Genomic DNA, 12,977 nt, shown 5'->3' with positions numbered 1-12,977 from the left:
TAAATTCGAGTTTAATTAAGTTCTCTGCATATATCAAAAGTATCACAAATGATACATAAATATAATCAAATTGAAAAGAACCCTTCGATTTCAATCAACCCACACTTGAGCATCTTTTTTGTCTGAGTTTAGCAGTTACGTCATGTTCAGTAGCCAAGCACTTACTGGCTGTCAGTCCAGCCTTAATCCAGATTAGACGTAGCACGGTAGTTGGTTGTCTCCGAGACGTGTTGCCCAATGTTTAATTGCTTCGCTTTTTATTTGGGAAACTGCAACTAATGTGTTCGGAACATTCCATTGACACTTCGATGTGTCTTTTTTGTTACTTGAGTTTTTTATTCAGACATGTTGAAGAGGTTTCAGGCTAACACAGAGGTATGTTACATACCTAAGCATTACTCTGTGTGTCGAATGCTTGGTAATATAAAAACAAAATTTGTTATTTTTTTTATATTTTCATGGTCAAACTCTACGACACTACGGTATGGTACGGTATAGGCTTTTTCTATAAAGAAGGGTAAGGCGCTAAAAGTTTCAGGGATCTCTACTTTTCTAAAAATGTTAATGTAAAATCTTCAAATAAATACAATGTAAAGGTATTGATTAAAAAATATACTTTTTGATGTTATCAGTTTTAAATTCATCTCTGCCTCTGAACGAATAAATAATGTCAACCGAAACTGCAAGCCGTAATTTCAATTCCGTTCTCAATGCTCCCATTACTTGAAACGTGCCATAAGAAGCGGGACGTGTTGAATGCACATTGCACATGCAGTCAGCTCTTCGTAATCTCAGGTGTGCAATTTGAAGCTCTAAATCAGCTGCTGCAAGACAGCGGCTACCGATAAATAACTGCACCTCCGAACGATTAGTTTAACGAGAACCTTCGTAACGATTTGATTGAGCCATTATGTCAATGATCATTTGTAAAAAAAATGTTGAATAGTACCAATTCTTCTTCTTCGCAGCTTGTTTGATTTATATTCAATTTTGAGGTTTATTCAAATGCGGTGATTAGAGCACCACAGGCTTCCATTTAGGATAATCTTGAAATATTTTTTTTATATACAATGGCCTCCAGGTCTACAGTATGTACCTACGTTTTAAGGTCCATATCTTCTCTTATGTCAAGAGTTCAACTGTATTCGAAATGATTAGGATTAGGTAGTATGGTGTTCTAATGCTATTTTACCTTCGATAAGACCATTAACCATGTTTCACGATTAAAAGCTTTTGAGAATCTGATAAAGCTCCCAAGCATGAAAAGGCTAAGACTTAGATATTCAATCTTTTTTTGGTGAAACTATACAATTTTAGAGCGTATAGTTTATTAAGCTCTACCATTTTCACACAATCCATCTTCCTACGGTAATTTCATAAATGTTAACGTAAAATCCTTTAATCGAATCGTAATAAGATTAGTTATTAAGTCGTGGAGTGACTCCCAAGAAAGGTAACACGTACTGCGCGATGAATCGATTTGCCCCGCTCGCTCGCGTGAAATCGAGCGCGCTCTCATTCGGAATCGATCGTTAGTGGCCGCCCTATTCGATTAACGCCTACCCTTTTTAATAAAGTTAAATATATTAAATGACGTTCAATTAACAATAAAGTGGAAGCGGATATCATGCGAGTCGTATTCGCAACTCGACACGTTTCTATTTACGAGTAATGTTGCACTTATAAAATCAATTACGTTAGCACTCGAATGTATTTAAACTACTTTTCAAGATGCTTATTAGCAACAAGATAACGTGCTTATCCAATTATCGGTTCTAAAGCTTAAAAAAATATTTCCAGTGCCATATAACTATAATGTAAACAATCAAATATGATTCTAAGTAGCAGAAAATAAAAAAAATATGAGCCCATATTTTGACACAACAATAAAATAGACCCGCACCACTCCATCAACCGAATTTATGGTCTCCCACAAAGCTTGTTTCCTCATTATTAATATCGACATTAATGCTGTCCCAATATCCTGGCCATAAATGTCACAGCCACCGGCGCCTAGCACAGGTAGAGCACACTAAAAAACAAGTACACAAAAACATTCAATTCCCTACACAATGAACGGTGACTCGGAGAAAAAACACTAAAATTTATAACACCTCCCGGCCACCGGTATAAAAATCTTCGGAATAGTAATTTTTCTTACAAAATTTAGTGATATGTCAAACCTGTTCGACGTGGCAAATAAAAATGTACGAGAGGACGTTGGGAAAAAAATCAAAAGACTGTGGGTTATTGCTAAAACAAGGAAAGGTTACCATATCAATCAAGGCGTTGACAAAAGTTGGATTTTTTCGAGCTGCCCGGCCGTGGGATGAAAAAAAGGTCCGTGTTTATGGAAATGCAATAAAAGCGACGCGCGCGCAGCGGGCGAATGTATCTTCGCCTTTCAATTAATTTGTGCTTATTGCAGTTCTGGCATCTAACAATTTCTTATCTGTGAATGTTTCGCTGATCTACTTCACGAGCAAAAATAGGGAAAAAGAAATATTTTCAAATAACTTTTTTTTTAACTCGTGAATTGTTTTTTCTACTACTAACCCGTTTTTGGGTTTGGGTTTTGTTCCAGGCTTGTCTGTTTTTTAAATCAAATATGTTATTTATTCGGTTAAAACTTTAGTGCACATGTAATTATGTAGGTAATGAGGTACGATGTGAACCTTAATGCCACACGGCCTCTTCAAGTTAACCTTTGCGCCAAATATAAATTAGACATATTTATAATCTCTGTGATTGTAAAACAATAGTTCCCAAAACCTTCGCAAATCCATAATTCATATGACTCATTCAAAACAAAAGAACTCAACCCCGGAATAGACCTATTTCTCCAGTGAGAATTCCTTATTCAGGTAGTTCCACAATCTGAGTGCGAGAATGTAAAAATGTCGTGCCCTCCCGCAGCGAGAGAGCCGTGTCACTCATTGCAGCAGGGTCCCCGTGAGAACGTTCCGGAACTAGTAGATACCCGTGGATTTGTCTACTATTTTAAACTTAATTAGATCCTTATCAACAACAAAAAATCGTCACACAAGAATCAACAATGCAATGGTTATATTAATTTTATACCAATAAAGTCAATGGTAATTATTTAAATGCAAACCCTTAATAAAAGTGATAATCATTAGGTAATTTAGTCGCTACTGCAGTAGCACGACCTTCTCTATTTAACACCTATGAGAAATTACCAAGAATTAGATTAAATTAAATCTAGATCAGATTAAAGAAACATCAAGCTCATTAATTTCTAATGTCAACCACATCAACCACATGTTTGCTGCATTATGACTCATATTACTTTAATGGCAATAAATAAAAATATAACGGTCTGAAAACTGATAAGAACGGCTGATTATATTTTTCCGCGTATTTCTCTGTTAAGTAATCCATCCATTTATAGAGAGAGTAAGTCGTTATAATGTAAGAATTAATATTTCAAAACAAATGTATCCTTAAAAGGTCACACATAAATAATAAATTGTACCTAAGTATAATTCTCAGAAACTAAAACAGTAACGTATGTAAAAAGTAAGAATTGAAATCATTTTTCCTAATTACAATCTCATTTATGTAGTTCTCAACTTCTCTAGATTTATGGAATAACTTGCGAAGATAAGGAATAACTCAAATAAATCACAATACGTTATAGAATCGCTAAAGTCTGTGGAACACGCCCAACCGTCACGCCCATTCATTAATATGGAAAGCGCTTTCCATCAGCGCTGTCCATCCATCAACGGACTCCCGATAAATCAATTCGAAAAACGAATCCCATTTTTTTGCAAGTCTCGTGCAAAACTTTTAGGTAAACAACTAAAAAACAAAATCGCATCGCTAATACTCGTATGTCAGTCATGTGATATTTATAAACAAATTAATGTAACAGAAGCTTTAACACCTACACTCGTGAATATCTCTTGATATTTATATCCGATATTATTACCATTAATAGAAGCCATGTTATCGTTTATCTATCATGAATTGTAGCGACAAATTAGTCGTAATATGCGATTGGATCATAAACAATAGAGACATATCAACTAATAGACTGTGACCGCAGAATGTGAGTGACTGAAGCATGCGAAATGTTAGTACTAAATGAATTCATACATAATTACTGTCAAATTCATTCTATTGAAACAAAGTGAAGGGATGTAAACTTACTGTTGGTATAATTAATTAACAATGGTTAATGATATTATCTACAATTATTAAACCTCGTTTCATATTAATAGACTTTTCTATTATTACTATTCATTTAGCAGCACTTCTGAAAAATCATAATAAATTCTTCTTGCAAACATGAAATCATACCAAGAGTTATTTGCTTAATTTGGAACAAGGTTTAAAAAAAATTCAAATCGCGTTTTGTCTATGCCTTGCACCAAACGAAGTCTCAGAATTTATTCGACGGTCCGCCGTGATCGATGGCCACGAGAGTTGTCCTGGCCACCGAGACAACGACACTACCGTTCCGATCTTAAAAAAAAATATTTTCCACGTTCCACGTTTGAAATTTTTATTAATTAACTCGTTGCTCTTCTTTGCTCTACGTTTTACATTTAATTTTTTAATTAGGTAGGGAAACTTTACGTTGGCTACTTTTATAAAGAGGACTATCCATTTAATTGTCGTCTTAACGCACATTACGTGCGGAAACTAACATTAAAATCTAAGTATATTTTTAATTAACCCTAAAATGCTTAAGCACAATGTGGTCAAGTACTAAGTAGTAAATTTTTGATTTTACCAAAGAGAGGCACTAACTTTGAAGAATTTAGTTTTGAATTGTGAATTATTTTTTATGTATTAAAATTGCTCATAGCTATACAGCCTACCACTTATCTATTCGCGAAGCATATCAAATTCATCCGGGCCGCAACTTCAAAGGCCCTAAATCAAGCAGATAGAATTAATTCCTGCCCAACTTACGTTTACGGCCATAGGAGCCTCATTGTGATAGTTTATTTGGCACTAGTTCCAATCGTGAATGCCAAGTAGGCAGGTTCCTCGACCGCCAGCTAAACAGGAGTTCAACGCGTATTAATAATGTGATCTTACTTTTACACTACTGTTATATTTTATTTTCAACTATTTTACTGAATGCTAAAGAGCTTTTCTACGATCTTGTTTATTAACGACTAGCGGCCGCCCGCGACTTCGTACGCGTGGATCCCGTTTTACCCCCTTCATTTATCTTACGTGGTTTACATTTTTTTATACAAATGTTTTTTCCCGCTGACTCCCGTTCCCGTGGGAATTTTGCAATATCCTGTTGTAACTAAGCTTTAAGTTTACTAAGATACCTGCATACCAAATTTCAAGCGTCTAACTTAAGCGGTTTAGATTTTTTCATACAAATGTTTTTTCCCGTTAACTCCCGTTCCCGTGGGAATTTTGCAATATCCTGTTGTAACTAAGCTTTAAGTTTACTAAGATACCTGCATGCCAAATTTCAAGCGTCTAACTTAAGTGGTATAGATTTTTTCATACAAATGTTTTTTCCCGCTAACTCCCGTTCCCGTGGGAATTCCTAAGTATACTATAACCTGCCCAGGAGTATGAAAAATAATTGTACCAAGTTTCGTTAAAATCCGTTGAGTAGTTTTTGTTTCTATAAGGAACATACAGACAGACAGACAGACAGACAGACAGACAAAAATTTTACTGATTGCATTTTTGGCATCAGTATCGATCACTAATCACCCCCTGATAGTTATTTTGAAAATATATTTCATGTACAGAATTGACCTCTCTACAGATTTATTATAAGTATAGATTGTACGTGGTAGATTAAAAAAATGGTTTGTAGTAATCAAATTCCAATGAAGTAAGTACTACTTAACCTGTGTTAATATGACCACTAACTAAGCTAATTACAGGAATAGGCTACGCTTGTGTTGGCAATGGATTCAGCAAACAAGGGGATTTAATTTTTACAGGAATTTTCAAATGATAATAAAGTTATGCCATCTCTACTTTTCAGGAAATAAACGAAGACCTCAAAACGAATCCCAGCTTATTCATACGAGCCTTTTGTTTGTATGCACACGTGGGCTATCGCTAACTTGTCAAGTAAACAGCACTAAAAATTGATGTGCGTAAATATTAATCGCAATAAAATTCGAATGACACCGTCTTGTATGGCAATTTGTGCTTGTTAAAGTCGACCGGTACCTACTCGTAGTACTCGTTCTGTTTGCATATATGTAAAGTAATATTGGAAGCTCGAGTTGTTTAGAAATATTAGAACGTACGGAATGTTTTCCGTCAAGGAATTTCTTGAATATTGAAGATTTGAACTTTCGTTTTTGTCAATATTTCAGAATTGTTAGGTAACATTCAAAATATGGGCACCAAAACTTAAGTACACAGTGATTTAGAACGTAAAAGCGTTCAAATATGCAAAAAGTAGAAAGTATTTCAAGCTCCATCACGTTACACGAAAGCTCTACAAAAGTGACCATAATCGGTTTACGCTCGCCTCTCTTGTTTGTATTTTAAAATTATAAAACCGTAAATCACTTGCATAGAGCGCACATTAAATCAGCAGAATAAAATCCTGACATGTTCGCACGTATGCGCGTTTATTTTGCCGTCTGCTCCCGCGCAGCGGATATATGGCGCGCGCCGCTCGTAACGCATACCGGGTTATGCGCAACCATGGTTTTATTGCTGGATTATAGGAAGCGTCCATATTGAGGGTGATGGGATAAAAATTATTGGATTAGACAAAAAGGTTAAGCGTTATTTGAACGAAGTTTCGCATGGATTGTTGTAGGTATAATACGTTTTTTCTGATGCTAGGACCTGTTCATGTTGCGGGCAAAATTATACAAATGATTTTAGTTTGATAATAACGAGAAATGTGATTGATTGACCGGAAAAACGCTCGCATATAAGGTAATTTTAAAAAGCGCTATTTATTCTGATTAGCGTTATTTTACAAAAACTAAATAATTCTGAAATCGGCTTTATTTTCGTCAGACCAGCACTTTCCTAGTATAGTCAATTGCCCGTGCGAAATTTTATAGACTAGCTGGAAGGTGTAGCTTGTCATAGCATATTAAGCGCCGACTCTCGTAACCGCGGTGAAAGAACGGGTTTCTGTACAGACCATTTTTACTTCATCGACTAACTTTACCCTTGCTAAGTTTGATTTAGAAATATCTACAAACATTTTTACCACCAATACGACTAAACCTTTTCAAATATCAACTAGAAAATTGCGACTTTCCACCTATTCACACTATTTTGTCCCCTTAACTACACATTAAATTATACAGTGCGAAACAAAAGAAAAATATTTATTTCAATTATGATTAGAATCTGTGAGAAACGCTTCTTAAAAATTAACCAGACAATGCCAATTTAAATATGAAATATTGTAATGATCTTAAATATACTGTCTCCTTCCGTATTTTAATCTAAATAATTTTCGTTTAATTCGCAATAAATATAACTAATATGCTATTCATAAAGTTTTAGAAACGCAACTGACATACACCCTAACAAAATGTGGATTTTTTAAATATATTCGGAGTACGGTAAGTCTTGACTCTTGTTCAAGTAATAAAATTTTATCTGAGCCATCTTCATTCGGAACAACGTCGTGGCAAAACGCATTATAATTACAAAGTTTGCTACCGACGCAGTTATTACTCTATTTACCTACATTTATTAGTTAAATATTTAACTTTTTGTGAAGGCTACACATTTTTTGCATGCCGTTCTCACAGAAATCGAGATCATCTAGTCAGATAACGCTGCGTTTGAATATTTTGTATAATTTACGACAACACACATACTTATTGAAAGAATAAGAAACTATAGATAGTAAGATCGAGTTATGACTTTGGTTTATTACAATTTTATATCTTTATGTAAATTAATAACGATGTTTAACATTTTATGAATGAAACTGTTGGTAATTAAAAAGTTACTACATATTTTATTTTTTTAAATTTCTGAAAATAGTAAATGAGTAATATATGGATTCCAGAAGTTGGTAAATTGCTAATGGGCCTAATATTTTATTCTCAAAACATTGGAAAGGCAGACAATAAATAAAACTAATTGCATTAACACATCGGCGGGCGCATTGTGCATAAAGGTCATTGCAAATTATTTGAAAACAAAGAAAATTTTTAAATGCAAGGTTAATAGTTATTTTTATGAAGTGAGACGGATTATTTATCAATTGTTCCACACAGAGAGCCGAAGTAACGAGCAATTTGTATTGTCAGAATATTCCCACTTCTAATCGTGTCAAGTGCAGCAGGGTAATTGTAGTAGTCTAATTATTATGAATTCGAATTAAGTTTTAATTCATTGTTGTAGTTTGGTGTTTTGTCCAATTAGACGGCGGCAGAAGGTCGTGGTTTCTTAATGGGCCCGCTAATTGCCATGCACTAGTTTGGTCAATTAATGTTCAAACGTACATCATGTTGCCAGATTGTCTTAATATTTTGATTTATGTGTACGAAATCAAATTAATATTTATATTTTTCTTTACCTGAAGTAATGTGGATAATTATCATATTTTTAGTCTGAATATTGATGTGTTGACTTTTAATTCGCAATTAATTCTAAAACAGCGACAAAATGTAACTGTACTTATGCATAAAGGTTATTCGCTCATTTACTTAATATGTTTGTTATGTAAATATTCGATTGTTATCATTTCTTTGAGATCTAAATAATAGTCTACTGAATGCAAAAAATGAACGTATAAATACGGTAACGAATACCAAACTAAAAAGCGGCGAAGCTAGTTCTGGATTAGCCGCGTCCGAGCGAGCGAGCGCATTGTCTCACATTTCCCACAGTGAAAATAAAAGTGAGAATTCAATTTTTCCCGAGCAGCATTAACGGTATCTCTATACAGTACAGTGAATCTTAATATTAAAACTGCTACGCCGACATCCGGGTTTAAAAACCATGACTCGAGTAGCGGCGACGCGCGACGTGAAATTATTTTACAAAATCGCTCCTATTACAATTATGTTAATATAAACATAAGATGCATTTTATTAAGTTTGTAATTTGAATCGTGTGTTCGAATAACGACGTATGGTAACCGCTGTAACAGGCGGAACGCTGCAATGAAACCATAACGTGGGCATTACGTAATTTGGGCAACAAAAGCAAATAATTCCGTGCCATTTCGCTAGTTTATGTCTGTGAGGCTGTATTAAGGTAAATTGTGGGTACAATTGCGCGCACGGGCCACTCGTTAGGCGACATCGGCGACGTGACGCGCGGCGAATGTCGCATTGTTTCAGTTTTATGCGTCCGACCTTAGATTAAACGTTAACTGGAAGATTTATAGCGGTCATGGAGAGGCTAGTTTAGTGGACGCTGAGCGCTTTCGTCGAAACGTTCAAGTTTCATAAGTGCCCAATTTGTGGCAGCGCTTAGCGAGTGTCGTGCGGGCGTGCATGCTCCGCCTTTTTATTGCTGCCCCTTAACTGTAAACAACACCCATTCTTGTTGGGATTGTCTCGAAATCCTACTTTAACTGTTATCTCGGACATAAATGTCTGGTGTAATAAGCGTACCCACCCATAACGCAAACCAGTGTCATTTTTGTGAGATGCGCCATTACAAATTAAGTTCAACGTACCTATGTATCCCTGACTTCCGCATTCATAGGTTGATGTAATGTCACCAAAAACAGACAAAATGACAAACTTGTACAGCCATAACTTGACTACCAAGAAACTCGTCGTGTTTAATTCTATCTCCAAATAAAGCATCTGTAAAAGCAAAGACAAAATTGGTCGGATTCTTACACTCACCAATCTTCGCTTAGGCTTGATTAGGGGCCGGTTCTGGCCGTTCATCTTGTAGTAGAGGCCGCAGGCGTTGCAGAGGTAGTGGCCGGTGCCGTCGCGCCGCCACAGAGGAGTGCTGGTCGCTCCGCAGTTCACGCACTCCCGGCCCTCTGTCGCATAAAAGTCGAGTCAGAAAACGCACGCTGTATTACCGATAGTAGGCAGCTTTATTTTTGATATGAAATTATTTTTGCAGTGTATAATATTTCTACTCAATATTGCTTTTACAAAAAATAATTCTTTAATTTTTAATTAAAACAAACGAAGCGAAAATAACCAACACCAATTAACAATAGTGTATAACAACCAAATTATGAAAGCGAAATAAAGCGTTAGTCAACTGTGATTACCTGTCTCCTGGCAGGCTGAGAAAGATGAGAGAAAATCACATTCAGAAACATTACGGATCAAGTTTCACTAACAAACAAAGCATGCGAGATACACAAAACAAACACGTTCACAATTACATAAAGTACTGCATCATCGACTTAGTCGGAGTCGGCGTAATTGCAATTACTACGAAAAATAGTAAAATATTTAATTAACTAGGGAAAGCGGCGAGTGAAACTCGAAGAAAAAATATCAAGATTTTTTACACGCAAGGAAAATCCGGAGAAAGTGCGCGGCGATGGAAGAGAGGCCGGCGATCGCTGGACTGCAGTTGGTATGCAAATGTTAATCAAGTGTTAGACAGCTCGTCGTATAGCGAACATGGGCCCAATTGATTAATCAAACAATCTGACGTTACATCTGCTAACTGGATGTGGTCAAGTTACTTTTTTGATAAAATTACGTTATGATGTGACTCCTAAAGTAAAAGTAGGTAACTAGCATATTTTTTTTTATCATGCATAGGTTTATCTATAAACTTTTTCATATAAAGTTTCAACTTTCCCAAAAAATATGTAAAACGTTTTTCAAAAAATAAATCAATAACGCAACGCACTACCGCGGAATGGTATTTAACAAGCAAAAGCGAATCGCTATAAAAATAAATGGTTGTTGCAAAAATATTCGAGAGCGTCTAGCCGCGAAACAGAGCAGAACAGAGCTATAAAGTAAAATATTACCTACATGCTAATTTTCGCTATATGTAATTGTATACACATGTATGCGTGTACGTCTCAAACAATCTTCAACGCAAGCATACCACCTCATCCATGAACCGTGTTGAATTGCTAATCTCTACCATTTTACGTATAAATGCTTAGATAAACTCATCTTTTGTCACCTAATAAATCAAACTACTCAAGCGGCGTACATGAATAATGCTCGACATACGATTTACATGCGATTAAATACACATGCGAAGAAACAATCTTAGATCCTGACCCCGAGTCGAGCCGCCCTCCAGGGATAAACGTTCCAAAAATCACTTTCTCCTAATTGATTTCTTTTGAACAAAAAAACAAAATTTTCACATGGTTAGTCAGAGGATGTGTTCACATATGGGAAGCGCGTGCGCCGCCCACAATCTCTCTAAACTCGATTACACGATCGATGATTTACAGTGATCGAATTTGAGGCTCGTTACACCTTCGCATCCTTTTTGAGGTTCAATGTATCCTACGCGAGAGACCGCTGCTAAAAGTCAAATGTTACGTCACTGGCAGTAGAGTCGTCTAAAAAGAGCAGTGTAGAGCTATTCCTGCACGATCGCAGGAATGCGTGCCGTCCATCGGTGCAGAATCGTTTAGGTATCTAGATCTGATTATCGAGGTCCCCCGGCAGACGCGCGGTGAACGGTTTGAATAAATAAACGAACGGATCGCAACAGGAAGGTGAAAGTGGTCGAATATCCCATAGAAAAAACCTCATATCGAACCCAAAATGTTTTACGAGCTTCAGGCGATGCGGCCTTTCATCTTTTTTATGTAAAACCAGATCACAACCGGCAATTAAATCGCCCGGACCTTATCGAAAACTTATTGCGATCGAACCGACGACTCACTTTTTGGACTAACCCTTTACATTTTTTGTTCCGTCGATAAAGCCTGTAATTTGTTCCGAGTTTGTAATAAATAAACACCAATAACGATTATTAGTAAAAAATAACAGGATATTACACTGAACACGATGTTTTATGATAGTGTCTCTAGCTCGTACTGATTTAGTTCAATAGTAACATCTCTATTCGTAAAAACGCTTGTGAAAGTCGGCGCGGCCGCGGGCGGTGGCGTTTTTGAGATTTACAGTCACTCGCCGCTCATATATCGACATTACACGTATTATTAAGGGGAACAACGTCTCTGATTAATAACCACACGTTATAATTGTTCAATCTGGTTCAATCACAGTGATAACTGTGTTTTAATACGTTCGCGCTGAGTTATTTCTTCATTTCCCCCGAAGTTTGGGCTATCGAGCGATCTCGCGCGCGGCGACGTGGTTTTGACAAACAATAAAGATATATTTTAGAGCGCCGTTACGGTACTCGTCCAGTGCCTATCCTGAAAGTGAGTCGTTTGAGCGAAAAATTCTTGTGTTTGTTCAAAATTAGAATGCGGCTCGGTCTTTATAGCCCGGAGTGACGCGCGGTCGTGACGCGGCGGCGCTACGTGACCGCGATAAAAGATTTTCATCTGCCATATTTACGTGGCCGAGTGGGCGGTTTTTATGTTTCGAGAGATCCTCAGCCGCACTCGGCGAGGACTCGCGAAGTTTTCACACGCGGCGTTGGGAAAACAACCCGCGCCGATTCAGCAGAGGGTGCATCGAGTGATGTTGACCCTAGAACTATCGATGCGTCAAAACAAACGCCCGTTACTCCTCAATGAAACCGCAACACAAAAACACGAATACAGTCACGTATAGCGCTAATGTGCACTGGGGTAATGTAATTTAAATGAAGGACTAATTCGCTCCCGTGTACCGTGACGCGCTCTCTCGGCGCATCGGCCCATCAACACGTAACGGTGAGGCTATTTTGCATACAAACCATTAAATTATTGCTCAAAACTTATTCTCTGTTGCGCCACAGAGGCTGTTATTACGCCTTAATTATATGCCCGTATGCAAATAGGAAATTTTAATGGTAGCCGATGGTCTCGCGCGGGTCCCGATGCTCTTCGTTTTTATTGAGCATTGTGTTGTTCATAGATTGAGCAAAAAGAGTTGAGTCGTTGACTC

The 12,977-nt window shown here is 36.8% G+C and overlaps 1 protein-coding gene across 5 annotated transcripts in view; it reads right to left on the bottom strand.

The window, feature by feature from the left end:
• The window catches only part of grn (GATA binding protein grain), a 93,248-nt gene that overhangs the window by 40,438 nt on the left and 39,833 nt on the right, over positions 1-12,977 (bottom strand). For 3 of the 5 annotated variants that reach the window (XM_028311376.1, XM_028311406.1, XM_028311383.1), the window contains exon 4: positions 9,807-9,958. In XM_028311376.1, coding sequence (XP_028167177.1) covers positions 9,807-9,958 — 152 coding nt within the window. The remainder of the gene's footprint in view (positions 1-9,806; positions 9,959-12,977) is intronic. The other 2 variants (XM_028311391.1, XM_028311401.1) reach the window with 1 other exon arrangement.

The sequence above is a fragment of the Ostrinia furnacalis genome, unplaced genomic scaffold (assembly GCF_004193835.3).
Source record: "Ostrinia furnacalis isolate ACB-3 unplaced genomic scaffold, ASM419383v2 OfSCF0219, whole genome shotgun sequence".
NCBI classification, from domain to species: Eukaryota; Metazoa; Arthropoda; class Insecta; order Lepidoptera; family Crambidae; genus Ostrinia; species Ostrinia furnacalis.
The sequence above is the reverse complement of the archived record's forward strand: the minus strand, read 5'-3'. Positions and strand labels throughout refer to the sequence as shown.